Source organism: Symphodus melops, assembly GCF_947650265.1.
Source record: "Symphodus melops genome assembly, chromosome: 20".
Lineage (NCBI taxonomy): Eukaryota > Metazoa > Chordata > Actinopteri > Labriformes > Labridae > Symphodus > Symphodus melops.
This window is the reverse complement of record NC_136710.1, coordinates 16,005,323-16,033,252: the sequence shown is the minus strand read 5'-3', so window position 1 is coordinate 16,033,252 and position 27,930 is coordinate 16,005,323. Positions and strand designations below refer to the sequence as shown.

General features: G+C 43.9%; 1 protein-coding gene across 2 annotated transcripts; it reads right to left on the bottom strand.

Moving 5' to 3' along the window:
• Window positions 1-115: 115 nt before the first annotated feature.
• On the bottom strand, window positions 116-26,831 carry tmem102 (transmembrane protein 102). Of its 2 annotated transcripts, XM_079370853.1 has the most exons (7): window positions 26,482-26,831; window positions 24,208-24,290; window positions 23,897-24,100; window positions 3,868-4,215; window positions 2,033-2,226; window positions 1,620-1,832; window positions 116-1,425 (listed from the first exon to the last, which is right to left on the bottom strand). In XM_079370853.1, the coding sequence occupies exons 3-7, from the start codon at window positions 24,096-24,098 to the stop codon at window positions 826-828; spliced, it is 1,557 nt and encodes a 518-aa protein (XP_079226979.1). In that variant the 5' UTR covers window positions 24,099-24,100; window positions 24,208-24,290; window positions 26,482-26,831; the 3' UTR covers window positions 116-825. The 2 variants fall into 2 exon arrangements, with proteins under 2 accessions (XP_079226979.1, XP_079226980.1); XM_079370854.1 differs by lacking the exon at window positions 24,208-24,290.
• Between the last annotated feature and the right edge of the window lie 1,099 nt (window positions 26,832-27,930).

Here is a 27,930-nt window from a genome sequence, read left to right as displayed (position 1 = left end):
AACCTCTTTGGTACATTTCATCACCATATGAAATGTGAGTGGCGCTGAAATATAATTAAAGAGCTTAAAAAAACAATTATATTAATTTAAAAAAAAAAAAGATAAGAAATGTAAGTACCTGAGATTTTTTTCTTTAATGAAATCATGCTATAAATCGAGGCGAAGGGTGGAGAAAAAAAAGAGAGAAAAAAAAAAAAAGGGGGCTAAAATGTAGTTGGCAGAGAAAAAGAGACTTTTCGCTCAAAGACTCGGCAGTTCTGGTCTCAACATTACATTCAGTTACATCAGCCACACCTTGTTTTTCCTTTCTAATTCCGCCATCACCCACTCTAAACTGAAATAAAACAGGGGAGAAATGCAGCAATCAACGAGCGTTTCTCCCCCTCACTTTAGAAGTCGAAAACCCTTCGGCTAACACACACACACACACACACATACACACACACACACGGTTTTGATCTCCACTGGACTTCTTTCACAAGACTGAAGCCGGCCCTCGTCTTTGTAGCACCAGCTGATAAGTCTCGTTAAGGCCAGCTCGTTAGGAGAGGGCCGTCTCCATGGCAACAGCTGGGTGACATCACTGTCTCTTTGTGCTACGTCCTTCAAATTGGACGTCTTTTGTCAGTAGAAGGACGTGAGTGTTTTTGGTTTCAAAAGTTGGTCGAGCAGCACAACGTCGATGCACTGTTCGGCCTTAGGAGTGTGCAGAGTCTAGAAGATTCTCTCCTGCCTCATTTCTAGTCTCTGGTGTGATCTCAGAGCTTTTCGGAGTGAAAGCTAAACAGACATACTTCCACATTTCCTCTTAGCAGCATGTCTTCATTAGTAAAACTTGTCGTCGATGCGGAAGTGCGGCCTGGTGACATCATCCGGGTTGAGGAAGACAGATATGGATTTCCCAGGGTTCTCTGTGACCAGCTGCTGCAGACGCTGAGCCAGCTTGTCCTCTGAAGGTGATATGATGCCGTTGGCTGGGTGGTGCCCAGGGGAACCATGGCCGTTGGTGCTAGCCGTTAGCTCCTTCTTCAGCTGGCCCGCCTGCTGCGCCTGGTCCAGAGCCGCACGCAGGTGCTCGCTGGGATCGGAGCGCACATGGGCCAGTTTCCTGGCGACGAGCAGCGCCTGGCTGTCCGTCAGGTGTTCCAGCATGTTGCACTGGGGCAGGAAGTAGTTTGGGCAGTTTTTACCGAGAATGCAGTGAGCCAAGTCGTCCAAGAGACCCAGGAGGAGGCGGCCTGGGGTGTCGGGGTCAGGGCAGGACAAGTAGGCAGCAGGGAGTCGGTCACAGGCCCAGAACAGAAGGGTACGCAGGTGGTAGAGGCTGAGGCCTGTGCGTGGTCGGGCCAGGATACGAGACAGAACGGCTTTGGCTGCCTGGAAAGCCTGGGCCATGGGGTACGGGATGCACTTCTTTAACTGGACCTGGTTATAAGATATATAAAAGAGCCAAGATATGAAGAGTGACTTAACGTATATATTTAAGTACTTCAAAAATGTCTGAGAAAAAGAAAGAAAAACAGATGGATATGTCGTATTGATTCTCTATTTGACATGACACGAGCAGACATCAAACATGGCGCCGCAGTCAGTGTACATTTTCATTTCCCCCCCCTCACCTCGCTGCGGGAGAATGCCAGCCTCCACTCCCTGTCAGGCCGACCGCCCAGCGGGGAGCAGCAGGGCAGCAGATAGAAGCCAGATATGGCCTCCTCTTCGGTGATTTTGCCGTCCCAGAAGTGGTTGGCGGTGAGCCAGCCTTGGGCTACAGCAGGCCAGCCGCGGAACGACACCACAGGCAGCAGGTCGTACAGCACCCTGCTGGAGCCCGCCTGCAGACAGGAGGGTGGGGAAGTATTAGAACAGCAGCTACTCTGTCTTTCATTTCTGTTCCTATGAAAAGCAAATTTGCAAAGTCAGTTCTTGAAAGTTAATTCAGTATTTGACTTCGTCTGCTTTATTATTTAGCAACCTGAAGGTATCCTCAAGAGATCGCCACGACTTGTGCTATCGAGATAGTTGCCTTGTGTACCTGGAGGATGATGGTGGTGAGAGGCCCGTTCCTCTCCAGCCGGTCCGGGATGGGGATGCCTCTCTGAGGGCTGCGTCTCAGCTCGTCCACAGCCTCGCTCACCACCCCCCAGAACCAGTCTGTCACCAGGCTGGGAGAGAAGTAGCAGCCGTCCAGAGACTGAGGAGAGCCCAGGGCGGGGATGGAGCCTTTACCTGAGAAAGGGAGAGAGTGGGAATGAAAGCACGCCAGAGTCACCAAACTCAACATAAAAGGAAATAATAATGACACTCTCATGGACATCATCGAGAGACGACCGACTCCACCGCTCCACAGCAACCCCAGTAGCAAGCGTCATCGGTTCTGTCAGTCATTGAAGTTTTTTTTCCAGGCCAAGCTGTTTTCATTCTATGGTTATCTCTCAGTATCTGATTTGTAAATCTAACAGATTCTCTGGCGTGGTTTTAGTCACGTCCGTGTTCCTCAGTGATGACGTCTTCCTGTCGCGCAGCTTGTGGTAACTTTCAAGAAAGAAATGCACACACGCTTGAACTCATGATCACGGATTACGGCGACGGTCATTCGCGAGGCGTTCAGGTGAACAATACGCCGGGGAACACGGGTATGAACGCAAAGATTCCAGGATGCAGGATATGAAGCACAGAAACACTATCACACGGCTCCTTTAGTTAACCCTTTATAGGGCACTCATTGAAATACTTCAACCTCAGAGTGTTACTGGGGAACATAACAGAACTTTATTTCTGTTAAAACATTTTTCAAAACAATTTCATGTAGAAAAATAAACATTGATGAAGTTACCATGTTTGGTTCAAATGCCACAATAGCAGGATCTGTGACGGAGGGTGATCTCTTCTGATTGGCTAAGTGAGGATCACATGCTTCTTGACCTCAGGTGCAGAAGAAATGATCAAAAACAGTCACTTACCCTACAAAGGATTAACTTCATTCAATGCAATGTTGCCCTGTAAAGTTAAACATACTAGACTTTGTTCTGCTTTGTTTGAGACTGTTTTATCAGAGCTGGATTTGTTGCAGCAACCTTCAACTTATTCCAGCGTTCTGCTTTTGTAACATAAAATTTAAAAAAAATCTCTCAGCTGTTATATAATGAATGATGGTGTGACGTGGGGTAGTGTAACCTGTAGAAGGTATTCACAAGCAGACTCTAGCTCATCATTTAGTGGCCACGTATTCTCTCAACTCAGCCTCTCCTGCCGCCACAAACACAGCAGCACCAGACACCATGAGAAATGTTGGAACTCGACCGGAGAAAGTGGCAAATTTACGACCTGAGGAGTTGAAAATCAAAGCGATTCATATCAATAAAACGTCACCGACTCCTCTCATCTCTGGAGTTCTACACTCGCAGTGTTTGGCAGATTGATATCTCCGTGTAAACTTGAACTTTTCCGTCGTGAAGTCAAACTCATAAATGCTGGAGTGTGTGTTTCTTTGTTTTTTTTTCCTGGGGTGGCACTTTGCAGTCTGCCTCACCTGGAGAGTTAGATGGAGCGGGCCTGGGCTGCAGCTTTGCCGGTGCCGAAATTGCATCACAACATCATGCATCAAATTATCTCGGCGAAACACGAACAAAATTCAATCTTCTACTTTGCACTGCTTCGAGCCTTTTTATTGTTTTCTATTCCGCTCCTCTCTACCTCTCCACTAATCTTTGATGTTTTCTTTCCAGGATATTGAGGCTGCTTTTCTGTCTTTTCCTGCTTCAAGCATTCATCCTTTTTGTGCCCCCTTTAACCACTTCCTCATCACTCCCTTCTGTATCGCTGTTCTCCCTTGATCCCTCAGTGATGACACTACCGTTTCTTACTCACCCATTCTGTCCTCCTCCTCCTCCTCCTCCTCATCCTCCTCGTGGATGAGTCCGTTCTCCTCCTGGCAGCAGACACTCCAGCGGGACAGGATGTTGGAGTCGCAGAGGCGGAGGCTGAGCCAGGAGTGGCACGGCGGGGAGTGCCTCATATCCAGGGTGACGGGCTGGTTGCGGTCATGGAGCTTGAGAGCGGGAACCAGCAGGGTGAAGTCCAAGTCGAAGTCGGCCCCTCGGGCGTAGTCCCCCAGCTCCTCCGGGTTCAAGTCCAAGACTCCCTCCCTGGCTCCACCCGACAGCAGCAGGTACTCGTTAGCCACCGGGAGGCGCTGGTCTACCTTCTGGACTAAGCCTGGATAGGATGAGACAAACAATCATCAGGCTCTGCAACATTTTATTTCACAGGAGTTGGCATGTGAGGGAAATTCATTTCACCTGCAGACGTTGACGTAAGGTTTTGAGAAGCTCTCTCTTCTCACACACGCACATTAAAAATACATTTCATATTCAGACGCACGTACAGAAAGTGAGTGAGTGTGGGAAATATCCGGCTTCTGCATATATTCATGAGTCAGCGCTGCAGTAATATTGACACAAGGAGAAGTGTGAAATTAACAAGCCACCTCTCTGTGACCACTGGGCAACAAACGTCTGATAATACGAGAGGCTCGCCCCCCCAACGTGTGTACTCAGCCAAGCCTTCACTTCAGCATGGACATGCGAACACAAAGCATCCTCAGCGTGACTGACTCGATTTGCACAGAGTGTCTGTGGCTGCTCAGGAGGCCGTGAGGTACATGTGTTTTGAAAAATATTTGATGGAATACATTCACCTATTTCTCATCTGTTTCAAAGACGGTAGAAAACACGGATGTTATCAAGCCCCATGACGGCAACCGCCCCTTTAAAAATAATACATACATCGATTTAAAAACAGGAGTGACAACATGCAAATTAATGCATACCTCTTAGCCTCTTCGTTATAAAGTAAAATCAGCCATTTGACAAGTTTAACTCATACAGATATGAGCTGTAAAGATCAAAACCTTTTTTTTTTTTACATTGACCCTGAATGGGGATTACTTTGATTTTGGAGTGCAGTTTTTTTTTTTTTTGCCATACAGCAATTCTTCTTTATCAGCGAAGAAAGGCTGTGCAAAAATCAGGAGGGAGGTCTGTCTGTTTCTCTTCTGAGGAAAGCAAAAGATAGATCAGCAGGAAGTAATTCTCTCCTGTGTCTTCAATGTCTTTTGTTCTCTCAGAAAGCACAGAACATAAACATGTAATCTAAGATTACCTCAGTCCTTTCTTTTTTTTTTTTTCTGCCATCAGGTCGGGGATACAGGACTCTGACCTGGAAGAAGGCACGCTTTAAAAAGGAGCTAATGAAGCTCTGCTTAAGATTCCATCCTGACCGGACTCTTCTGTTGTCTGTGTTCATTCCCTTTGCCTGTTATCATACCCGTGTACATACCAAATGTGCAAAGCTGTGACAATACATGTCCCCCCCGAGGTAATAATGAGGTATTATAGTGAATCCAGGCCAACCACAGCCTCCTTACACAGGACATGCACACGATACTGGCACCCCCGTCGATTTCAACTGTTTCACAATACAGCCATTAAAAAACAAAAAAAACTGCAAAATCCAAATGTCTTGCAGCGAAAAAAAATAAATAAAAAATGTGTACACAAGCAACGCTTTCTGACTCGGCATGTGTACATTTCATGGATTAGATAGGTTTGGTACCATTAGTCAGATGAGCCAATAACTATCAGCTATGGTGAAAAGAAAGCTTATAAATAAGTAACTAGTAACAGATGAAGAACAGCAGATCAGCAGTCAGAATCTGGGAGTTATTCCTTATACACACCTCTAACTTTTTTCTTTATTGTGCTTTATCATGTAATCTTAACATCAAACAATGTTATTGCTCATCACTTTTTTTCTCTGATTTCATGCAGGCACTTTGAGCTGACCCCTTCAAGTCTACAAGTGGAAAACACTTAGATTTCTCCTTTTAGACTGTAGCTAAAAAAAAAAGACAACGATTCATTATTTAAAGGATGCTTAGTTCACATCAACTTGGCTCACATTTTAGCAGTTTAGTTCGTTAATTGCCGAGGTCTTTGAATGCGGCAATAATCACTAAAAGGAAGTCTTTGACGACCGTCTTATTATCTCTAAGCTCGTGCTTCTTCATCATTTCTCAGAGTGCTAAAAAGGCACCCCCCCCCCTCTGAACAGTTTATACAAGAGAAACTGGAGCCTCCAAATCCCTTTACAGGCAGTTAGCTGTGTTGTAAACTTCCCAGGCTGTGGGCCCATGGGAGTCACAGATCTGGAGTCAAGTAAATCATGTTTTGCCAGCTTTAAGCAACTGAGCAAAAAAAGCTTGATCCAACGGCCCCGACCTGTGCTGGTTTTAGCGGGGCTGAGTGTGAGCCACAGCCACTACAGGTCAAGAGGTAAAGCACTGACACTTAAAAAGCTCTTTGCAGTGGACAGATTGTGGGAGCTTGAGCTCAAGTGTTTATCCCCTGCAGGGCAGAGAAGTGGCTGCAGAAAGCTGAACCCCGGGCGTCGGAGCGAGCCGGCAGGCCAAGGCCGGGGGCGCAAAGCTGCTAACATGATTCCACTCATCCAATTACATGGGCACACAACCTTGATGGCATGTTTTCATGTGAAGGCATGGAGTGTGTAATCTAAGGTGTGTTAATGTGGAAAAAGTGGGACAAGCCAATGATGGGAGTCAGAGTGGTATCAGTGGAACACTTTAGGAAAATATTGAAGTTGCTCATGGATGATTCGGCTGCTGAGCTGAACTTGTGACATGTACTTAAAGCATCCTTTTTTCTTTTTTTTGCTAACAAATCCTCATGTGACTGGGGAGCCAATCCTCACCCAGGTTTTCATTGACTTAAAAAAAGATTGGAAATAAAAAGGGGGACGTTGGGACGCCGATAGCTCAGCGGCAGCAACAGCGCGCGTACCATGTTGCGAGGCTTTACTCCTCGCGCGGGCGGCCCGGGTTCGCGTCCGGCCCGGGTTCGCGTCCGGCCTGTGGCCACTTTCCCGCATGTCTCTCCCCACTCTCTCCCCCTTTCCGACTCTATCTGTCCTATCAATAAAGGCAAAAAGGCCAAAAAATAATCCTTAAAAAAAAAAAGGGGGACGTTGGAGTAGACGTCAAACGATTTCAAACAAGCCTGTTTTTTTTTTTAGGGAGCCACTTCTTAAAAGAAGAAAAATAAAGTCTATGAAAGCGTGCCGTTAGATTAAGAGATTAGCCAGCACCTTCACGCCGCACTCATCTCCTGCTAACACTTCAGCAGCTCAGCCTTTCTCCTGAGTGCTAAATCTTCTACGAATCTCCGTTCCTCAGATTTATAAAAACACTGCACTGGTGGCCCAGTAGTGTTTATTAATAATGCAAGTTGGTCATTTATAATGGCACGTCATGATATAGCATGTAATGAAGAAATGAAACTGTCCCTTACAAAAGCAACATTTATGATTGTTGTACTTATTGACTGAAGTGTGGTTTCCGTTTCATCACACGTCATCCTTCCACTCCTATAACCTCGCTCTGACATCATCCTGCTGTCAACTTTCTTCGTGCTCTGAAAGACGCTCCGAGACGTTCACTGACCACCGGACCTCCACTCTTGGTGTCTGAGAAGGTGTCGGAGCAGCACAAATCAGCACCTCCTTTCCAAAGGCTCTTCCTGCTGAAGGTGATCTTAAAAGCCGTCTCTCGACACGACATGATTAAAATGAGCAGAATGTGGCGGTTAACTTTTGGTCACAGAGGCGGCAGAAAGTGTAGTCGCACAGTGTTGTTGAAAAATCACAGCATAAGTGTAGCAGGTTAAAGCTCACTCCATTCGATGTTAAACACAGTTTATTCCGAGAAAGTTCTTCTCATTAAGTTCCCAGTTATTATGTCATTATAATGATTTCATTTTGAAAATAACAGGGAATTAGGTTTTCGGCAGGAAATAAATGAAACCACACAAATTCAGTTCAAAGCATGGACTGTTAAAAAAAATGGACAAAGCCTGAGTGATGTCACTGCAGGGGGTCTAGAAGCCCGTCAATGGCGATCGCCATGCTGGCAATGCTGCCTTGCCCTAACCTGAGGTCAACCTAAGGACAGGCTGAAAGCTGAGGCGGGTTTAAAGCCCGTACGAACCGCCCGTCAATCATGAGCTTAGCAGAGCAATTCTGTTCCTTGAAAGAGGCCATGACCATGTTTATTTCTGCTGTACAAACAGGCGTTTTGGTTGTACACTCAACAGACTGAAGGTTTTTACACGTCAGCATCGACTTCATTTTGAAACACCGCAAGAGAACCCGTTCTGCAGAACCTGTTCCTGCTCCATCATGACTGTACAGAAAGAAAACTCATCACCAAAGCAACGGCCACATGACTTTCAAAACTTCAATTGTAACAGGCTGGAAGGGCGGACAAAAAGGGGCGAAACACTGAAGGAGCAGATCAAAGAAAAGAGGATGTCAGAAGGAGAAACATCATCGGACGCCAGCGAAAGGGCAACGTGAACTGTGACTCCTCTGATTTGTTAGCCTCTATCTGCCACTGATAAACTGGGTCAAATAGCTAAGGGAGGAAAGAGAATAAACCGCATCTTATCTCTCCAGCTGAGGCTTCAGTTAGAGAGAGAGAAAGAGAGGAGCGCAGATGAAACACTGTATCAATTAGCAAAACTCCTTCAATCTGCACGCCGGCTGGGGAGAAGTCTGGGGATGGTCCAATCTACTTCTTAATCCAAACTCTCAAATCAACAGTGGCACACTGCTTTACTGGGCATCTGCCAGAGAGCACACATTCACACATGCATGGACACACACATCGACACAATCCTAAATATATGCCTGTAGACTCTCACACTCTGAGAATAGAGCTGGAATGGAGACGGCCTAGGCTTGTTTCACAGCCACGGATTAAACCTAATCCTGTAAGAAATGTCTTTGAATTTAGATTTCCATTATAGGGACAGGGTTTTTTTGGGGTTTTTTTTTTCAACAGAGCTATTTTCAGACAAGACCCAGCTCCAAGTCTGTGAATCTACTATTTGATTGATATTAGTGACTCCATTCGTCTCAGCGTGTGGCGAGTGGTGGCCTGCCTACCTACTTACCTACAAAGCATGTTTGGACACGCTTCTCAAAGCCCTGGAGATGAGTCTTAACTCTGCACATAAACAAACAACAAACACTGAGTCGTACAACTGTGTTTTATCCTGAGGATAGGATTCCACTTTAAAATAAGTTTTTTTTTTTTTTTTACAGGTCTGTATATGCCTGAGTTTCATTTCTATTTTTAAGGAGGGTGACCTCATTTCAAGTACACATGTATTTCAGGGAAATTTTGTGATATTTTAATAGTCGTAATCATTTTAAAAAACAAGTAGAAGAAGTTTGAATGTGACTTTGACGTCATCTTCAAATGATATTTTAGCTCCTGGTTGTAATGTTGTACTTTCTCCAGATGGGGGCTGTAGCGCATCTGAAAGCTGTTTGCTAACTGCTATCAAAAAGAAAACAAAAGAAGAAGAAAGCATGACTTACAGGTGACTGTAGAGAAGTAAAGAAACTAACTTAGCATCTGTCAACAAAAGAACGATTGTAAATGACCGCTAATTGTATACTAGCATGTCAATGGCAATTTAAACTATGTGCTAGCATCACGCTAAACAACTAAGGTGAATAATACAACAGCCCCCACTGGTCTATATTATGAAGCATGGATCTGTGTGAGTCACTTCAGTCTGGTATCAGCTGCTTTATACATTACTCAGGATACTTCTGTGCTGCATGAGGGCTGTTTTTAATCATATAGTGCTGTGTGTTTATTTGCACATGAAGCGAGAAAGCGAGATTCAATCACACCCTTTCACTAGTGATGCTTCCAGATGGACGATCACACCAGGTGTGTGTGTGTGTGTGGATGTGTGTCATTCAAAATACATTTAAAAATTTAAAAAATACAGAAATAGATGAGATTAAATATGAATGTATCTTCTCTGTACTTTCCATGCTACACTACTCTGCTGTATACTTACACCCACGTAAATGGTCTTAAATCGAACCACCTATTGAAGCATTTGATACAAACTGAGCAGATTGGAGAATTTTTCTGAGCACTAGGATGTCTTGAGATTTTAAAGTCACTACATGTTTGCAGTGGAGGGAGAGCTGCATCTTCTGTTATTTGGACTTCTTCTAGTTTAAGGAATTCTTCGCTGAGTTTTTTGGTTTGATTTCCTGTTTTTGAGAGCTGACGTTTGGAAAGCTGATGAGTTGCTGCTTTTCAACACACTCACCAGTTAAATATCCCTAAAATACAATCAGAAATAACCTTCAGAAAACATACGAGTTCTTGTATTTTTTCTTCCAGCATCCAGTCAAATGAGAAACGAATCTTTGAAGGTTAAAAATCATGTGGCTGTTGCAATCAAGAAGCAATCACTGGAGTCTTTGAAATGACCTGCTCTGGGAGATGAGGCTGGCGGGGGGGGGGGAATCCGATATCTGATTTTGATGTCAATAAATCATCACAACTTTAATCCAGGGAGATAACTTTGATTGCCATAAACAAACAGGAGGAGGATCTGCCGCTGCTGCCGACCTTTACTCTGAGATCCACTTTGAGAAATGTTCGGGAACTCCACCGGCTTTCATGTGAAAATACTGAAAGTCTCAATATTATACTCTTAAAATGCATAGACTGAATAGTAGGGACGGGTATTTCAAGGAAAACTAAAATTGGAAAGTCACCAGCAATAGTTCCAATTAAATTCAGCGATCTGCAATAAAACAATGTCCTTTCTTGTTTTGTTATTTAATGGAGGTTATCAAACAGCTTTCAGATGCACTATAGCCACAGTCTGGAGGTAATACCAAATTACAGCAAGCGCTGGGAAAAAAAGAAAAGGCAGAGGGAATAGTGTTATTGACTATTCAAATATTCAAGTGAGAGACAGACGCTACAAGCTTAAACTAAAACACGAGAAGAGGACAAGCAACAACACCTCGACTGTGACATTGAAATATGTGGGAAATGTAGTCCAAATTCAATCTAATTAGACAGGAACCTCTGTGTGTGGGGTCTTTATGTTCTTCCTGTGTATGCGTGGGTTCGCCGGCTTCCTCCCGCGGTCCAAACACACGCTGGTTAGGTTAACTGCCGACTCTGTGAATGTGAGTGTGGCTGCTTGTCTCTATACATCAGCCCTCTGATTGACTGCCGAACAGTCCGTCGGTGTAACCCCACCTTCTCGCCCAATGAAAGCTGGGATCGGCTCCAGCCCTCCTCAACCCCGAACGGGAGAAGCAGTATAGATAGGGGATGGATGAAAAAAGATTTATTGTGAGTTTTAAATCCACAAATAGTTTTTTTTTTTGCCAACTGTCCTGAGAGTTTGTGTTACATCTCAATAAAGCAGGGTAAAGCATTTCTAACATGAGCACAGCTCGGCCTCTCGTACTAAACACGCTCAGCACAGACTGTGCATTGCTCAGATATGTGATTTGATTTCTCAGCTTTTGATTTTACATTTAGAAAGAAAAGTTGTACTTTCCTGAAAAGGAAGCGACTGACATTCTCCCGCAGACCGTTACTGAATACACGTGTTACCCTCTTGGGACCATTCAAAGATGCCTGCGTTTTAAAATGATGCTGCAGAGCGACACCGCTGAGAAACCGCCCTGCAGCAATGGCGGCGGCGGCAGCGGCATCATGGGAAAGACCTCCTTTCTCCTCATCGCGGTTAGAGCGGAGTGAGAATATTCTGCCGCACACCTCGAAGTTTGATGGGAGTTCAGAAATAGCTCTGTAAATCTCTCCGGAAAATGGGATTCCTCTAAATAAGCCGACGACTTTGAGATGCTGCTGCTGAAGCTGGAGAGAGAAAGGGCAGGTCTCGCATACAGAATGAATCTGCTCTTAAAATGTGGCGAAGAAGAAACAAGAATTTAATTCATTTTATTTTTATTTCATTTATAGTAGTATTAGTATTTCATTAAACTGTTTATTTGATGATGAGAAAACCCTGCGAACCAGCAGAACAGTAACTCTTCAGAAAGAGTCCAGAGAGGTTAAATGGTTTATGGGCTTGAGCTCGTCTCTCTTCTCTCGTCCTCTACTTAAAGCACCTTTACATTGTGAAACTGACCCGTCGTCTTTTGACTTTGAATAGGAGCAAAACAATAAAATAAATAAAAGATCGTAAATTTAAAGAGGTGCTACATTTTTCAGCTTATATTTACTCTGAAAATGTTTTTTCCCAAATGATGCTCACGACAAGAGACACACTGTTACAGGGTTAGTTTGTCTTTTTGCTTCACAAAGTTGAACATTAATGAAACTTTGACGACATTTTTTTGCTTCTTAAAAAGTCAGAATGTAAAGTAAACTGTCAAACAGAAAAATAAATGGAAGTTCATTAACGCTCATTGTTTCTTATGTCATGTAAATCTGATGAATCTATCGTGTCAGGAAACTCACCGTGAAGCAAAAAAGCTGATCTTAGGTTTAATAAAATACATATTCATATAGACTGCATCAGAAATGGTTAAATGGTTAAAATATACCAAACACCAGGGCGCCATTAGCCTAGCTGTTAGTTTACACGACTGTACTCAGCACATCAGCAGTGGGTTCAAATCCCACCTCACCCTTAGCTTCATGTCACCTCTCCTCCAAACATTTCCTCTCTCTCTTCAGCCGTCCTATCTAATAAAGGTAAATATACACACACGCACACACACACACACACACAAACGCCTGTGAAACTGTTTGTCTGGTAATCAGAGGAAGACAGAATCTTTGTCCTTTATAAATACCTGAGAGAGACAAACAGCTGAAACAGTGACGAGCGTCTTGTGTCGGGGCACCTTGGTGCTGTTGTCTCGCATTGAGATGATTTTCTCAGACACTGTTGCACTTCCCCTACCGCCATGTGACCTTTCTGTCATGTTTAACAATAAACCCCTAATCCAGCAGAGCAAGCCACAATACTATTCTTAAAGCAGCCTCATCCCAAAAGCAGACGTTCAAGTCTCTTTGATACAAATGACTCCTGACTGCTTTTGTCCTCACCAGATGTTATCTGTGCTGTTCAAGCAGCCTCGCCTTGCACATTCATAGCAGGATTAAACCCAGACAACCCAGACGCTGAAAAAGGTGAGCCATTCCGGCTGCTCGTTGTTTATGGATTCATATTGAGGATGGAGATTAGGTGAAAAATGGACTTTTTAAAGGAGAGGAATGAGCAGGAGTCTGGAATTTCATCTAATAGGAGAGGGTTGTCTCAGGCCGCAGAACCAGAGGTATACATGAGGTAAAAACACAACACGCACACGGCTCAGGGTGTTGACAGAGAGTCTGTCTGAACCGCCTGCAGAGGGAGAGGATGCAGGAAGCTGTCAGCGTCTTTCACCTCTTCACTGCTGCTTCGATGCCTTGCACACAGTGAGAGCTCGTCCCACTAAGTGACAGACAATTATCAGTGAAAGGTGAGCGCATCAGTGCAGGTTTTCTTTCTGATTTCAGAGCAGCACTGTAGCCAGGTCTCTTAAGAAAGCAAAGCTGAACTGATCCTGAACTTTAAATGATGTGCAAAATACTACACTGAACTCAATCAAGGACGGAATAAACTCACAAGCTTACATTTGGGCCCAATTAAAGGAGAGCCAACATTTCAATTTTAAATCAAAATCAGCCTCTACTCGTGAATAAAATGCAAAAACCGGCTGGCTATTCTATCACTGTTTTTTCAACACCCATAGGTATTCAATGCAGTGAGTCTACAGAAACCACTGGTGGGGATTTGAGTGGGCAACAAGTTTAGAGCTACCTTAATCTTGTCTGTGAAGTTTCTTGTTGTAAACCCAGTCTGATCCTGTACTTAATCAAGCCTATAAAGCCTTATATTTCAGCCCTGCTCAGAACACACTGTTTCTGTGCCTGTAGCTTTAAATATGTAAATGAGCTGTGTCTGACCACGCCCCTCTCGAAGGGGTTGAATGGCTTGGACTTTCTCGCTCCATGCCTGATTGTTTACGATGAGTCGGCAGAACAAACACCAAGCTGTGGGAGTGTCACCCACCCGGGGGAGGGGTTACTGCCCTTTGTGATGTCATGAAGGGGACAATTTCCAAACAGCCTGTTTAAGCAGGCAAAAGATGGAGACGGTGGACTTCTCTCATCATTGGAGGAGGTTTTCGAGGGACACACAAAAGTGTTAGAAAAACACAATCGAGTATATTTTGCATAATATGTGACCCTTAAAATGATAATTGTACTTTTATATCATGTATCTGTCTCCATCTCGCTTGTATACCGTGTCTGCACCATGCGCTGGTCACAGAATATAAATCTGGATGTTATCTTCAGATAACATCCTGCTGCGCTCTCACGTCAGCCCACACTGACTCGCTGCGGATAAAAATAAAAAGACGTCTGGCAGGAGGAACTCCAGGTTTGCCCTCACACATTCTGTGCAGCTCCTCCTGCAAATCCCACTGGGTTTTTAAAAGTCTTCTGCAGGTGAAATGCAAGTTCTTCTGGATTCCCTAAACATTCACACAACTAGCAAATGGGCTCTTTTTTTTAAGCAACTGAGGAACAAGAGGAGTAAACTTAAAAAACAAAAAGATGCACAATTTTTGAGGGTGCACCGATGCTCATGAGAAAAGACGAACAAGCTCATTACCTTAAAAACTTCCCTCAATCATATTTTGCTTCATAAGCAAAATAATTGAAATCGAGTTAAAGCTCAACTGTCTTTTTTTCTATCAGCGACATTATATGAGACAATTCCTCAAATCCTCCAAAGTATAACCCTACTTTCATCACACTAGGTGAGCAGGTACAGAGTGAACGTGCTCGCTGCATTGCTCTCTCTCACTCTGTGTCATTCACCTGAGTTTTACATCAAGCCTCAGTCACACTTTCCATTAGCGCACCGAGCACTTAGAGACAATTTCTATTGGAGTTGCGCACAGTTCACAGAAATTTCACTTTAGGTATTAAAAATGTGAAGGGCGATATGTCACTTCTGGGAACATTATTTTTTTTCTTTCAAGATCATAGAAATCGGCGTCAGCCATCGCGTGACGACTCTTCAAGAGCAGAAATCCTGACGTCGGCCTCGGCCATTAAAAGCAGCACGGCAGATGATCAGTCATGTAACGCCAGTGAACATATTTTAACGGTAATCAAATACAACGAATCACTTTGTGATGAGATGTCTGTGTGCTCATGTTTAGTCACTTCCATTGGTTTTAAATGACAACCTGTTTTCAGCACATTGATTGGTACAGTTAAGACAAAGAAAGGTGTCAGTGAACAACAATGACCCGCATTAGTGAGAGCCAGAGCTGAAGGAAGCTAAGCAGAAACAAAGCCCAAACTAGTCAAACCCAGATATGTCGTGCAATGGCACAGGCATCAAATCCTGCCAAAGACACAATGCTATTAACGAAGAATTATTCAGCCAGAGTGGCCTTGTGGGAAGTCATCCCGAGCATGCGTTAAAGACAAAACTACAGCAGAAGTGTGGAAGCATCAGAGTGGGGGCACAGCCAATGATCCAACATGTCACAGCAGTGATGTGGGCATCCAGCTGGGAGTCAGTCATCCGTACATCAGATCAGTGTTAATATGCCGGAGTGAGAGTCCGCTTCAGCACCACATGGATCCAGAGGCTACAAGTACTAACAGCTTTCCCAGAGGGGACGTACAGGAAACTGTCATGCTAAACATTCAACCAGATGAGATTTCTTTTTCGGAAGCTCCGATTTAAACAATCCAGTTGAATCAAAGTTGAAGCCTTTGAAAGTAACACAATGTAACTGGAGATACAGTCAGATGCATGAACACACAGACTGTGACTCCTGAGCAGTTTTCAAACGCCCCAGCTTTAGTGAAGTCCATCCTCTCCGTCTTTTGACTGCTCCACTTTTTCAGAAAATGTGAACTCAAACAGGCCGCCTGGAGATTTTCACAAAACAAACCCAAGCATATCCAAACACAAGCGGTAAGAATTCTTCATTTATCTTTATCAGTTTCTCTTTGAATGACTTGTGGTGATCGTTGTTAAATACAGTCAGACGTTCGACGTTACAACAACATTCAAATTGGTTACTGCTATAACAGCACCTCAGATCAATATCACGATTCATTGAACCTTTGACCTCCATTACATTTAATGAACGATTATTTGGTTTTTGCCTTCATACTTTACTGACATGGTCTCCAATGTAAACATCCTCAACTATTACAGTTGGGGTATTTTTGTCTGATGAAAGAGTGATCATATCTGATCAATTGTTTTTTTTATATATATTTCAGACTAAAATCAAATTAAGACAACACATTTTAGTTTTAAAGTCGTAATTAACTTCTCCAAAAGAGTAGCAAACACATAACTTGCATTTCTTGTGTGTTTACACTGGACTTGTTTTTGTTCAGCCTCGTCTTCCCCGAAGACAAAAAGTGTCCAAACGACGACGTTGCCTCCGCATCACGGATTGGACCTGTCGTCATGTGACTATGACCTGAAAATAATTAAAGAGTAACCGGGTACGGTTACATTGGTTCGAAGTTGTGAACGCCCTTTGTGCTGGTCTGTCTAAATCAAAACGACTCGCTCGTACATATTCGTCTTTTATGTGCTCACAGCTCCTGAATGTGTAGAAATGTTCATTGGCCTTCAAAGCAGAAGCATCAAGTCATTAACGCATTAACCTTTCGTCTGGAAACAGCGTAGCGCCCAGTTAGCTCTGTTTTGTTAGCAGCGCCGCTAAGAGTGAGTGCCTGGGGGTTGCCGGTGGCGCAGCGGCAGTGCGCGCGACCCCACGTATTGAGGCTCAGTCCTCGCGCGCGGGCGGCCCGGGTTCGCGTCCGGCCTGTGGCCCATTTCCCGCATGTCTCTCCCCCCTTTCCGACTCTATCCACTTTCCTCCCTCTACAATAAAGGCATAAAAAGCCAAAAAAAAAGAGTGAGTGCCTGGTTGGGTTATTGATTTAAACTGTTTGTATTTACACACTTAGCGTTTAAAGTAACTATTGTGCTAAGATGAGGTTTCAATACAACATATTGGCTCATTCATGATTAATCGATCAAAGATCGTTAAGGTGTTCGCCTGTCAGTTCAGAAAAACGGGTGAAATTGGACCTGCTGCTAATGCATTCTGTTTAAAGCCCAACAATCACAGAGGAGTGTGGAGAGGCTCCAGTGGGACTGATAAATATGCAGAGACTCTTGCAACATCACACAGGCAGGCTTTGTTTTGTTTGGTTGTGTTCTTCATTTTTTATAATAGCTCAAGGTGAACCTCTGACATCTGCCTCTCCTGACTCTGAAATAAAATAACAAGTTCAGGTGCTGAACAGCCTGCTCCGTCTAACAGCCTCCACTTATCACGACTTCACAGCAAAATGTGCATCAAATTAAGTGGCTTTAGTGTGAAGGATAGAGGAAAACGAAAAAAGGGGGCTGATGTAAGAAGCCCACCAGGAAGGCAAGAAGGGGGAGTTCATAGTGGGACAATCAGAAGATCTGATGCAGCAGATGAAGCGTGAGAGAGCCGCATATGAGCAGTTCTTCACAATAACTCAATTCTTCAAAAAACCGAGCAGGCAACAGGTTGTTTTTCTCATCTCGCAGATAAAAATGTTAGAATCTGGGCTGAGGCAGAGCAGTGTTCATGCCTTTTTAAACTTGGATCAAGACGTTCTTTTTTTCCACAGACATCGGGCGGGGGCGGGGGTGTGAGGGGGGGGAACTGTGAACTAAACTCTCTCTTAAGCTTGCTCACAAACTTTAAGATCTGAAAAGTTGGGTTCGGGTTAGCATCAGATCCTTCTGCTTCACCGGCGGAGCAGATTTCTTCCTGCCTTCATCAGACTTTTGTTTTTCAACAGTAACATGCAGTGGGCCCAGCCACGCTCGCCTCCAGGCAAACCACAGTGTTTACTCAAACGCAGCGTAAATAAGAGCCTCTTCTTGGATCTGTCAGTCTGTGAAGAAACTCACTGGGTGCACTTCTCTGTGTGTGTACACGCAAGTTAAATCTTTTCCTTTTTCCTCATCCTGACAGTGAGCAGAGCCCGGTGGGGATCCCTCTGCGGCTCAAACTTTAGAAAAACCTGACAAAAACAGCCACAGCGGCTTGTGTTCAGTATCATTGCACAGATCCCTGCACGCACACCCACACGCGCGCGTGCACACACACAGCGGTGACGAGTCCCAAATCCAGCAGGCCGGCGTGCTGTAACAAGACCACTCTTTAAAGACGATCTGCTTCTCCTCCTCCACAGGGCCTTGAGAGGCGTAGAGCTCCTTATGCAGCTAGCATCGCATGCTTCACTTTATATTCTTAGAATCCGACAAGAACCGGCTCTCTGCGTTGAAAGTGCAAAACTTTTTCCCTCTCTCTCTTTTTTTTTTTCTTTGCCTTCCAGAGTCTGAGATGTCACAGCAGGCGGTGAGGAGCAGGGTACGGATATACCAGCAAACAATATTGGCAGGGGAAGGAGAGACCCCTGAAAGCTAAGAAACAAGCTGAGATACTCTGAACCAAGAGGGAGAGGGAGCAAGGGAGCAAGGGAGCAAGCGAGCAAGCGAGCAAGGGAGCAAGCGAGCAAGCGAGCAAGGGAGCAAGGGAGCGCAGAGCACGAGGTTCACCGAAAAATCTTTGAGACTGTTGGTGCTCCACCAACAGTCTCAAAGATTTTTGAGACTGACTGAGCTCCAGTGAAGATAAGCCTCGTCTATTACTCAAAAGGATGGATGAAGTGAATGAAAACATCATATAACAGCAATTCTGAGAGAATTGATCTCCTGCACAACATGCATAAATAGGAAATGAAAGTGAAAGTGTAGAAAACTTGTAAAAAGCTTTTCTACTCTTCTGCACTGCTGCTTTTACAATCACGCTCTGAAATTAAAGGCAGGGTTGGTCCTTTTTAAAAAATTAGCCTGATTTTATAAGCTGCATTTCCTCCGTGCTTAGACTCCTCCCCTTTGTGCTCCCTGAAAAAAGCCACGCCCCCTTACGTACATGCCCATCGCTCGCAATGTGTCGAAACTGCGTCGCCTCAAGTCTCCTTATCGTGACACGTGTAAGATAACCCGACTCTTTTACTCATCTAGTGCAAACAAGGGGTAGAGAACGGGCAGGGAGACAGCGAGGCGTGTGATTGGTTCATCAGATTGGTAACTCGTGGCAGACATTGGTCGAAGTCTTTACAACTGCTACAGATTGTCTTTGTTCCTTCTTCAGAGCACATGAGTGAATTATTTTGTGTCAGGACCTGAAGTTACCAATCCTGCCTTTTACAGGTAAAGAAAAACACAGCTGGGTCTATGTGTGGGGTGATGTCAGTGTCTACAGGGGGGGGGGGGGGGGGGGGGGGGCACAGTCCACATGGTCAGGTGAGCAGCAGGTCCAGAGTCACATGAACAAACAGACAGGAGGACTGCAGCATAGGACCAGACATCAGAAGGGAAACAAAGAGTCCTGTATATATTATTGTATCATTGTTAGTATTATTTTATTATACTCATTTTGATTTCAATTCTAGATGAATCAGGTTCTGTTTGGTCCCTTTAGGTGCTCTCAGAGTCTCTCTGTGGTCACGGTGATGAAAAAGAACGACCGCGCTGCATCGTTGAGTGGCTCTACAAGACGAGGCACAAGTACATACAAGGCTTGATCCAAAAAAAAACATGGATGACTGAAGGTGACAATAAAAAGCAATATCCACCGCATGGCGTCCGTCATGTCATCCTTTCACCCGCTCCTTTCAGCTGCTTTTAATGAATTAAAATGAGACGTTCAAAGTGGAAGTGGGGTCTTTCTTTTTTATCACTGGGATGACAGAGAGACCCTTCGGTTGCTAATCTACGGCGGCCCTGAAGGGACAAAACAGTACGTGATGGCATAATGTTAATGCATTAATTATCTGATTTGATCACATCACTTTTAACCCTTTAATGTCTTAAAAAAAAAAATAGTGGTGTCATTTGTAGAAATAAAATGTGGACTAACACTGTTCGTCACAAGTGACAATCAGCCACGCCCACATTTAAAACAAAGGTAAAGGGAGTTACACAAACAAAAACGTCCCTCTCTGAACTTTTCCACCGGACTTTTAAATCTACTGTTGTCCACTACTTCACTCACATCTCCGCAGACTGGCTCCTTGCATGCATGTATTCTAATCGTCATCATGAAACACTTCCAACATAACGTCTTTTTACCTGCCACAGCCAATGTTTACTCTGCGTTTGGTGGCAGGCGATAATTTCCTCCCCTGGTGATGCAATCAAATGGGGAAAAAAAAAACATTCCTTTGTGCCGTTTTGATTTATAAAAGTTCTCCCTGAGTGAGGCGGCCTGTTTGATGAAGCTATTTTAAAACCAACAGGAGCCATCCGTCAACCGATGGAACAACACTAAACGAACAGTCACAGGAAAAGTGTGATATTCTGGGACACATAACGGGCCGAGAGGAGCGCTCGCCAGCTTTAAAGACAAGGAAATTAAAAAATACCGCTGTAGGTCAAGCATGTAACTACAGCAGAAAGTGACAGAAGTTAAAAAGGCTGCAGGACGAAACATGTGGCGGAGAAAGTATTGGTTCCAGTGGAGAACGAAGAGGACGGGGGACAGCAGGGAGGGGGGAGGGTGCCACCTATTGGACAAACAAACACACTTCACTTTTTTTATTTTTTTATCTCACAACTGACAAGCTCAAAGCAGTACAGATCTGAGTCAGCACGCTCGTCTCTCAGGAGTTCAGGCTATGCTCGAGAGTCAGGGAGCAAGGAAGCCAAAGAGAGCCAAGCATCGCACAATGAACCTGTGAATCATCGTGGATGACGCTTCGATTCAAACCTCTTTATATTGCACCTGATTTGCATTTGAAAGACGCCAGAATGTAAAGTTTTAAATCAGTTCCTCCCCGCTGCCACACAGCGTACGCCTCTGGATTCGCCCAAAACAACGAGTCTGTCAAAGGATTCAATTGGAGATATTGTACCTGTTCCTTGATTTCAATGCAGCCTTGATCTTGTTTGTCCCACATGCTGCCTCAGAAACCTGAAACATACAATGTGTCCCACAAAGAGAGCCACTTCTCACGTCGCTCACAAGAGGTATGCAGATTTCTGCGTGTTGACTGAATGTACACGGAAAGCGTGAAATGGAAAACAAACGAGGGCGAGGGAGCGGGTGCATCCCAAATCTCTTGAAATTGCATCAGTGTTCCCTCATTCGCATCATCGTCACATCTGCCAAGGAATCAGGGGAATAAGTTAGAAGAGGAATGAGAGGTCCTTTCCTCTGAAGCATCAAGGGAAGCAGGACTGGATGCGTTTCGGATAGCGGCGGCCAATCAGAGTTTGAGTAGCTTCCAGTCAGCTTTAACATAATATTAATGCTAATAGCAGGACGTAAGATCATATACCTGCACAGCCTGTGTTTATTCTGTGCACTATGTAGCAGTATGGCACACAAACTACTGCTGGCTGAATACATTTATTGAAATGACTTTTAAACCTCCCTTGGCTGATTTGAAATCACGATGTCTTGCTTAAAGGGAGTCTGCGTCTTTCCTGTATCTATAAAAAAAAAAAGTTAATCGGGTAAATTAAGAGTATAAAACGATCTAATAAAAAAGGTCGTTTGTGATGCTTTTCATTTTTCAGACCTACAGTTAAAGGAGGCGTGTAACTCATAAACAAACTTTTTTGTAGTCCTCACTCAGGTATCATTCTGTGCTGATGTGAGAGAGGAAGGGGGGGGGGCTTTTATAGGCCAGTAAAGACCTCCCACTTGTACTGTAAATCCTGCTTGAGGCTTTCAGAGATCACTCTTCACTACTCCATCTATGGAGCAGAAAACAGACTTTTTACACAACCTGCAAAATGGAAAATCTGTAAAAAAAAAACTTCCTGTTCAAAGAAGTAAGTAAGTAAGTAAGTAAGTAAAATTTATTTATATAGCACTTTTCACAGGCAGGGGCCACAAAGTGCTTCACAAACAGGGTTTAAATCATCACAAGCAACAAACAGACAGTACAGAGACCATAGCAGCCCTAAAAGAGACCAACCAAAAGCCTGGACAAATAAAAACGTCCCCAGTTGACTCTTGAAAGTGTCGGAGTCACATTGAACGAGTATCCAATAGGCCAACGTGGATTGACGTCTCGGAGGTAGTGTCCGTGTTGCGGAGCGGGACTGGACGAAGGCACATCCAGCGGTCACGTGAGCTCCAGCTGGTCCACGCTGGAAAAGCCGGCATAAACACGGAAGTAGGCGATGGCGATGAAAACCCCTGACCATGGCTCCAGCACTGTGAAGGGTCCAGGACAGTTGTTGAAGCGCGGGCAGGCGGCAGCGAGGACACGCTGGCGCACATATCGAGGAGAGGAATCCGGCGCAGGAACCGAGCGTGGTCCCGGCAGCCAAAGACGACGGAGCCCCCGGCAGCCGCAGCACACCCTCGCCTCACTTGGATACCGGACCGAGAGCCTCTTCTTCTGGATCTCCTGGATCTCCTGCGGGTCCTTCCCGGCACCCGATACAGCATCAAGCAGTCCTGTGAGTCGGGATCGACCCCAAACGGAGGCAGAAATGCCCGTTTGTAACGGTCACCAGGCATGAAACATGTCCTCCAATGACTCTTTGATACGAAATAAAGAGTCCCGATCATAGGTTAGTAAAGCCAGGACACTTCCATTTGTCATCTGGGCTGCTAAGATCACATATAGTGAAACAATAATCATCAATAATCTACAAAACAGAGAGCGAACCGTGGCAATGCCAGTCACAGGCGCCAGTACGGTTTGGTCTCCATGCCAACTGAAGGAGCCAGGACAGATCAAATAATGGACTTGAAATGTAGCTGAATACACCCTCTGCCTAAATCCTAGATATAATAGAGCAGCAGAATGTTTTGATGAATTTCAATAGTGTACAGAAAGAACACAAAGAGAAGCAATTAAAACAGAGATTTAAAGTACTTCATGTTGAAGCACAGCACGCCTCATGTTGAGGCTTGCTCTGGATCCAATTGATGCACTTGGTCGCTTCCAGGTGAAAAAGTGTCACGGTGCGTGAGGAGAGTGGAACAGGGCGTTCCTGGGAAAAGATATGTCATTGTTCTCAGTGACATACCCTGAGTAAATAAAGGGCTGTACTGTTCTTCCCCCCCCCCATACATTGAAAATATGCACTTCTGCAAACGGAGCCAAAGCGGGTGAAGAATAGAGAGAGCGAGGTGGAGGTAAAAAACCCTAAATAAGCAAAGATATGCACTAAAAATACACACTCATAAGCTCCACAGAGAAGTTCGGGACTGAATATTGACAGTAAATCAAACTCTAGACAATAAATAATAACCGTCTCCGAGGCTCGTTCTCCTTCAGAATCAGATTCTGTTCAACGATGACAGAGATTTTTATACAAAAACACATTAAGAGCACTTATGCAAACTTTACCGCAACGATTTTTCAAAAATCTCAGTCAGTAACTATAGTGGTTTTAATTCTAACAAGGGCCCGACCAATATGTACAAGCTAATTATCAATATCGATATTGGGGAGAAAGAAAAAGATCTGCGTTTTATAATCCATGCAGCAATCTCTGCTGGTGGCAGCTAGAAACAGAAGTGCCCCACACTCAAATGAAAGATGCTTTGATTGGTAGATAAATCTGGTAATATAAGAACATTTCTGCGATACAATGACCCTATATGGATCGTCACTGTATATGCTAAAAACAGGGATATTAATCCATCAGGCTCTGATTCTGACTCCAGAAAAAAAAAATTAGAAATGAGGCTTCAGAAGGATTTATGATTGGATAATGCTGTTTTAACACCCTTCCACCCCAAACATATCAGCCCATACACTACATCAAACCTTGACACAGTACACAGGGAGAGTTTGTTTCCTTTTAAAGTTCCGGTTTCGGATAAACTGAGGTGGACTTACCCAGCATGTTGAAGATAAAGTCCTTGGCAGTGTGGACCTCTAAGGCGGTCTGGTCTCCAAACTCTCCCTGTTCCAGTATTACAAGCTCAGACACCTGTGACGACAGCTGATCCAGCGTGGCCCCCGACCGGAAGTCCACCTCTGACAACTTCTTGGCGGGGGCTGGTGAGCGCGGCGCCACCGCACTCATCAGGGACTCCATGTCTACAAACGAAGCCGGGTGAGGGGCGAAGAAAGAGAAGCAGTTTCAGATACGTCACCGCAGAACGTCAGTGTCTTTTCTTTATTAGTCACAGAAGCTCTAGTCTCACCATTAAGAGAGGGAATATGGCTCCCCTGAGGGATGAATGATGCCGTCAAAGTACCCAACTTCCAGGGTTATTAAATCACAGAACTGTAGAACAAAACACAGAGCTAAATAAAGCTGTGTTATAAAAGAAAATGTATTTTTAGACTAAGTGCTGTTGAGCCTTCGCAGTGTCATTGCAGCATAATGCTTGCCTTGTTTTTAGCAGCCTTGTGTGAATCATGAGACAAGGCAATCCCTGAGGAACAAATAACATCTTATAACAGAAACGGTACTCTGATCCAGGCGTAATTACAGCCTTGATTACCATCCAATAACAAGCATAGTGCAACATAAATGGTGTTAGCACTTACAGTCATTCATCCTGGTACTGCTAACTAGTCTGAGCAAGCCCAAAAATGCAGAATAAACTAAATCTGTGAGCACGGGTGAAATGCTGTTACTTGTCCGGAGTGATTCAGCGTTACACATCAGTACAGGGACAAAGAATCTGTACGTTTCAAGGGTACCTAACCACAAAGAATCAGAAACAATGCTCGATCAACATCGTACAGCCTATGCAAAACACGTAAAATGATTAGCAAGTTTAGCTCGGTTATTTAGCCACGACGACGACTCCAGAAGTAAAAAATGACCAGTCTCTTGTGGGCCACGACCACACGGTCCACAGCCGTATCAGTTTAAGCTGTTAGCGTGAGCAGCGAGTGCAAAAAGACAGCCGATGAAGAGGGCAGGACGAGCAAGGAGAGGGTAGCCGATGGCCCTTGGAGGATTTGAATGTTATGGCGTTGACATTTTTAAACAGTGCAGTTTCTGCACTTCGCCGTATTTTGCGTCAATCCACTTTGATTTCAGTTATAAACAATCTGCGATATTCTATTATTCCACTTGACTCCCTAAACAGGGTAAAGTGTTGAAAGCTGGCACCACCTACAGTATGTCACCTGCCTCCACATCAGCCAATAGTAAAGTTCAATTGCAGGAGCTGGAATGCTACCTGTAGAGGTCGCATTGCGTATTTCTAACACAATATGTAGAATTTTTCAACTTAAAACGTAATTTTTCCAGGAATATCATTTAAAACATTGCACGTTGTCCAACACAAGGCAATCGATTGTAGGGCCGAGAAATTAATCGAAAGCGACCTAATCTTGTTCATGTTGTTTATTTCAATCCTTTGTCACGTGATCGTTGTTTGGACACATATTGTGTTTTAGGAAAAACAACGCTGAACAGAAAGAAAACAAGTACAATGTAAACACTGCAGAAAAACAGTTTGTAAGAAATACAAGTTTTGTTTTAGAAAAGTCAAATGTTCTACTTTAATACTAAAATGTGTCGTTTTCATTTCAAGTCACTGACGGATTTCATTCGAAATATTCAATAAATATTCATCAGATATGATCACTCTTTCATAGTTGAGCATGTTTTTAGTGGAGAGCATGTCAGTGAAGTATTACGACAAAAAAATGAATGTAATGATGTCAAATGTTCGATTAGGTCATATTACCAAGCCTTATTCAAGTTGTTGGTTAATGTAAACCAGGTTGAAATGTAATTTACTGTGCACAGAATGTTAATATTTTACATACCAGGAATAAAGACTAAGTAGGGCTAAGCTGAAGTGGCTTTAAGTTAGTAGTGACTGTGTTTAATAGAGGCAATACTTTAAAACAATGTTTACTTCACTTGACGGGTCCAAAACTTTCCAAGTAAACAAAGTTCAGTGTAGTAAATGACAACAAGGCCTCTGACCCTTTGAAACTAATCTAGGTCAATTATCGAGAAAGCTGCTCGGCACCTACGTAGCTGCTAAGCTAACATCCGAGCTAATTAGCCAGCCTGCCGTCTTCAGTCAACATAAACTAATTAGATAAAACCGAATTACAACACAATTAGCTGCTTTAGCGTGACATATTCATATAAGAGCTCTGCAGGTGTTATAAGAGAGCATTTTGACTTCAGTGTGGCCAGAGTGAGGTCAGTGTGGCACACTGCCCACACTCACCCGGCTAATTTCAGTTTATTAGCCAGTATTAGCCAACTAGCTTCAACAAATTAGCATGCTAGCTAACATGACAGGTGGGGAGGGGACAGTGAAGAGCACACACACAAACACAAGACACAAACACAGAGGGGCAAACACATTACACACTTAAAATCTATAGCTGCACACGCTTACTCTCTTTCACACACACGCACTCTCGGCTCGGGTTAGCTCGCAGAGAGATCATTAGCTATCACAGCTAAAGCTGTGCGATATCACAAACAGACACACACCCTTTACACAGCTGCGAGGGAGTCTCTTCGCTATCTTCTACGTTTGCTGTTATTGTGATCCCTGTGCTTCAATCCGCCTTGCTTAGCTGTCATTTCCAACAGGTCCCAGGCGCCACCTTCCCCCCGGCAACACCGTCCAGTCACAAATCATGGTCCTTCTATCTGTGAGGATCCTGGGATTAGTAGTATGTTTGGCACGCGCGCGTCACAGGAAAAACTACACGCGGATTTGTGAGGTCAGGTACATGGTTCAAATTGCGTCTTGCTGAGAAAACAAGGCAGCGCTTCACAGCCGGTGTTTTAATGCATGTGAGCGTTTGAGCAGCCCCTTTGCAAGAAGTCCAACACATGCAGGGTGCTGCATGTGTAAATGGGTGCTGATTCAGTGCCCTCCCCCTTATCTGTCAATAATGCCTTTGGATATAGGCTTACAGGGGCTTGCTACGCTTCTCCTCATGTGGCAATGTTTTAAATTAATCATGGAATTAAACAGTTGTGTAGTAAAATGTGTTTGGTTTAGATTTACGACCGCTGTATGTGAATATACACAAAGGGAAATGCACACCATTGTGAGGTTCAATACAGATCGTATAAGCACAATAACTATAAATAGTCATCACAGAGTTTTTTTTATTATGTCTGGGAATGGTTATTAGCCATCTGGGAGAGGGCAGATGGTGGTAGTGGTTGGGGTTATTGCATAATCTAAGTTATACTACACTGTTTCTGTAATGATACTGTGAAGATTTACAGCTAAAGATTAAAGTTTAAAGTAATGAATAGCCTTTTTCTCCCATGGCCACGGTTAATTTTTATCCCTTGCTAGTTCCTGTACTTTATTTATTCCAGTTTAAAACAGCATTTTCTTTTCAGCCAGCCTTTTCTAGGCTACCTGCAAAATGATCTTGTACCTCATCTGAGAATATTTTAAATGTAATTACAACATAAAAAAAAAGGGGTTAATCCATTTTGTTAGAATGCAATCCAGTATATACTGATCTAAAATAAAACTCTCGCTCTCTTTTAAAGTGATTCTCAGAACAATCACTGTGCCATAACCCTGTGACACCAAAATAAGATGTGCCTGTAAATCAAAGGATTTACCTTCATTCATTGTATGGACACATAAATCCACTCTTTTTGACGTCATTCGCACATCTGGCTTTAGTCTATTCCTTTTAAACAACTACAATAGCCTGTCAAGCCATGAGTGAAATAAATATGTAGTTTCTTACAATGGTTGTTTCATCATACTGTTACTGTTCATAGTCGTGTTGTGGTTCTTGAAATCGGTCTTGGTCTCAAGACCATGAAGGTCTCGACTCAGAATCACAAGCATTTTAAACTCAGTCTTGGTATGTTCTCAGACTGTGCTGACTCCAGATTTCAAATCAAGACCCCTACTGACAGGCTATATTTCCACACCTCTACTGTGATGAGTTGGAAA

Bases quoted from the DNA above. Each gene is read 5' to 3' on its own strand.
- tmem102 (XM_079370853.1), bottom strand. From the start codon at position 24,098: ATGGAGTCCCTGATGAGTGCGGTGGCGCCGCGCTCACCAGCCCCCGCC. The intron at 4,216-23,896 runs GTAAGTCCACCT...CATCCTATCCAG, and splicing joins CTTTATCTTCAACATGCTGG to GCTTAGTCCAGAAGGTAGAC. The intron at 1,833-2,032 runs GTACACAAGGCA...TCCTGTCTGCAG, and splicing joins TCACCACCATCATCCTCCAG to GCGGGCTCCAGCAGGGTGCT.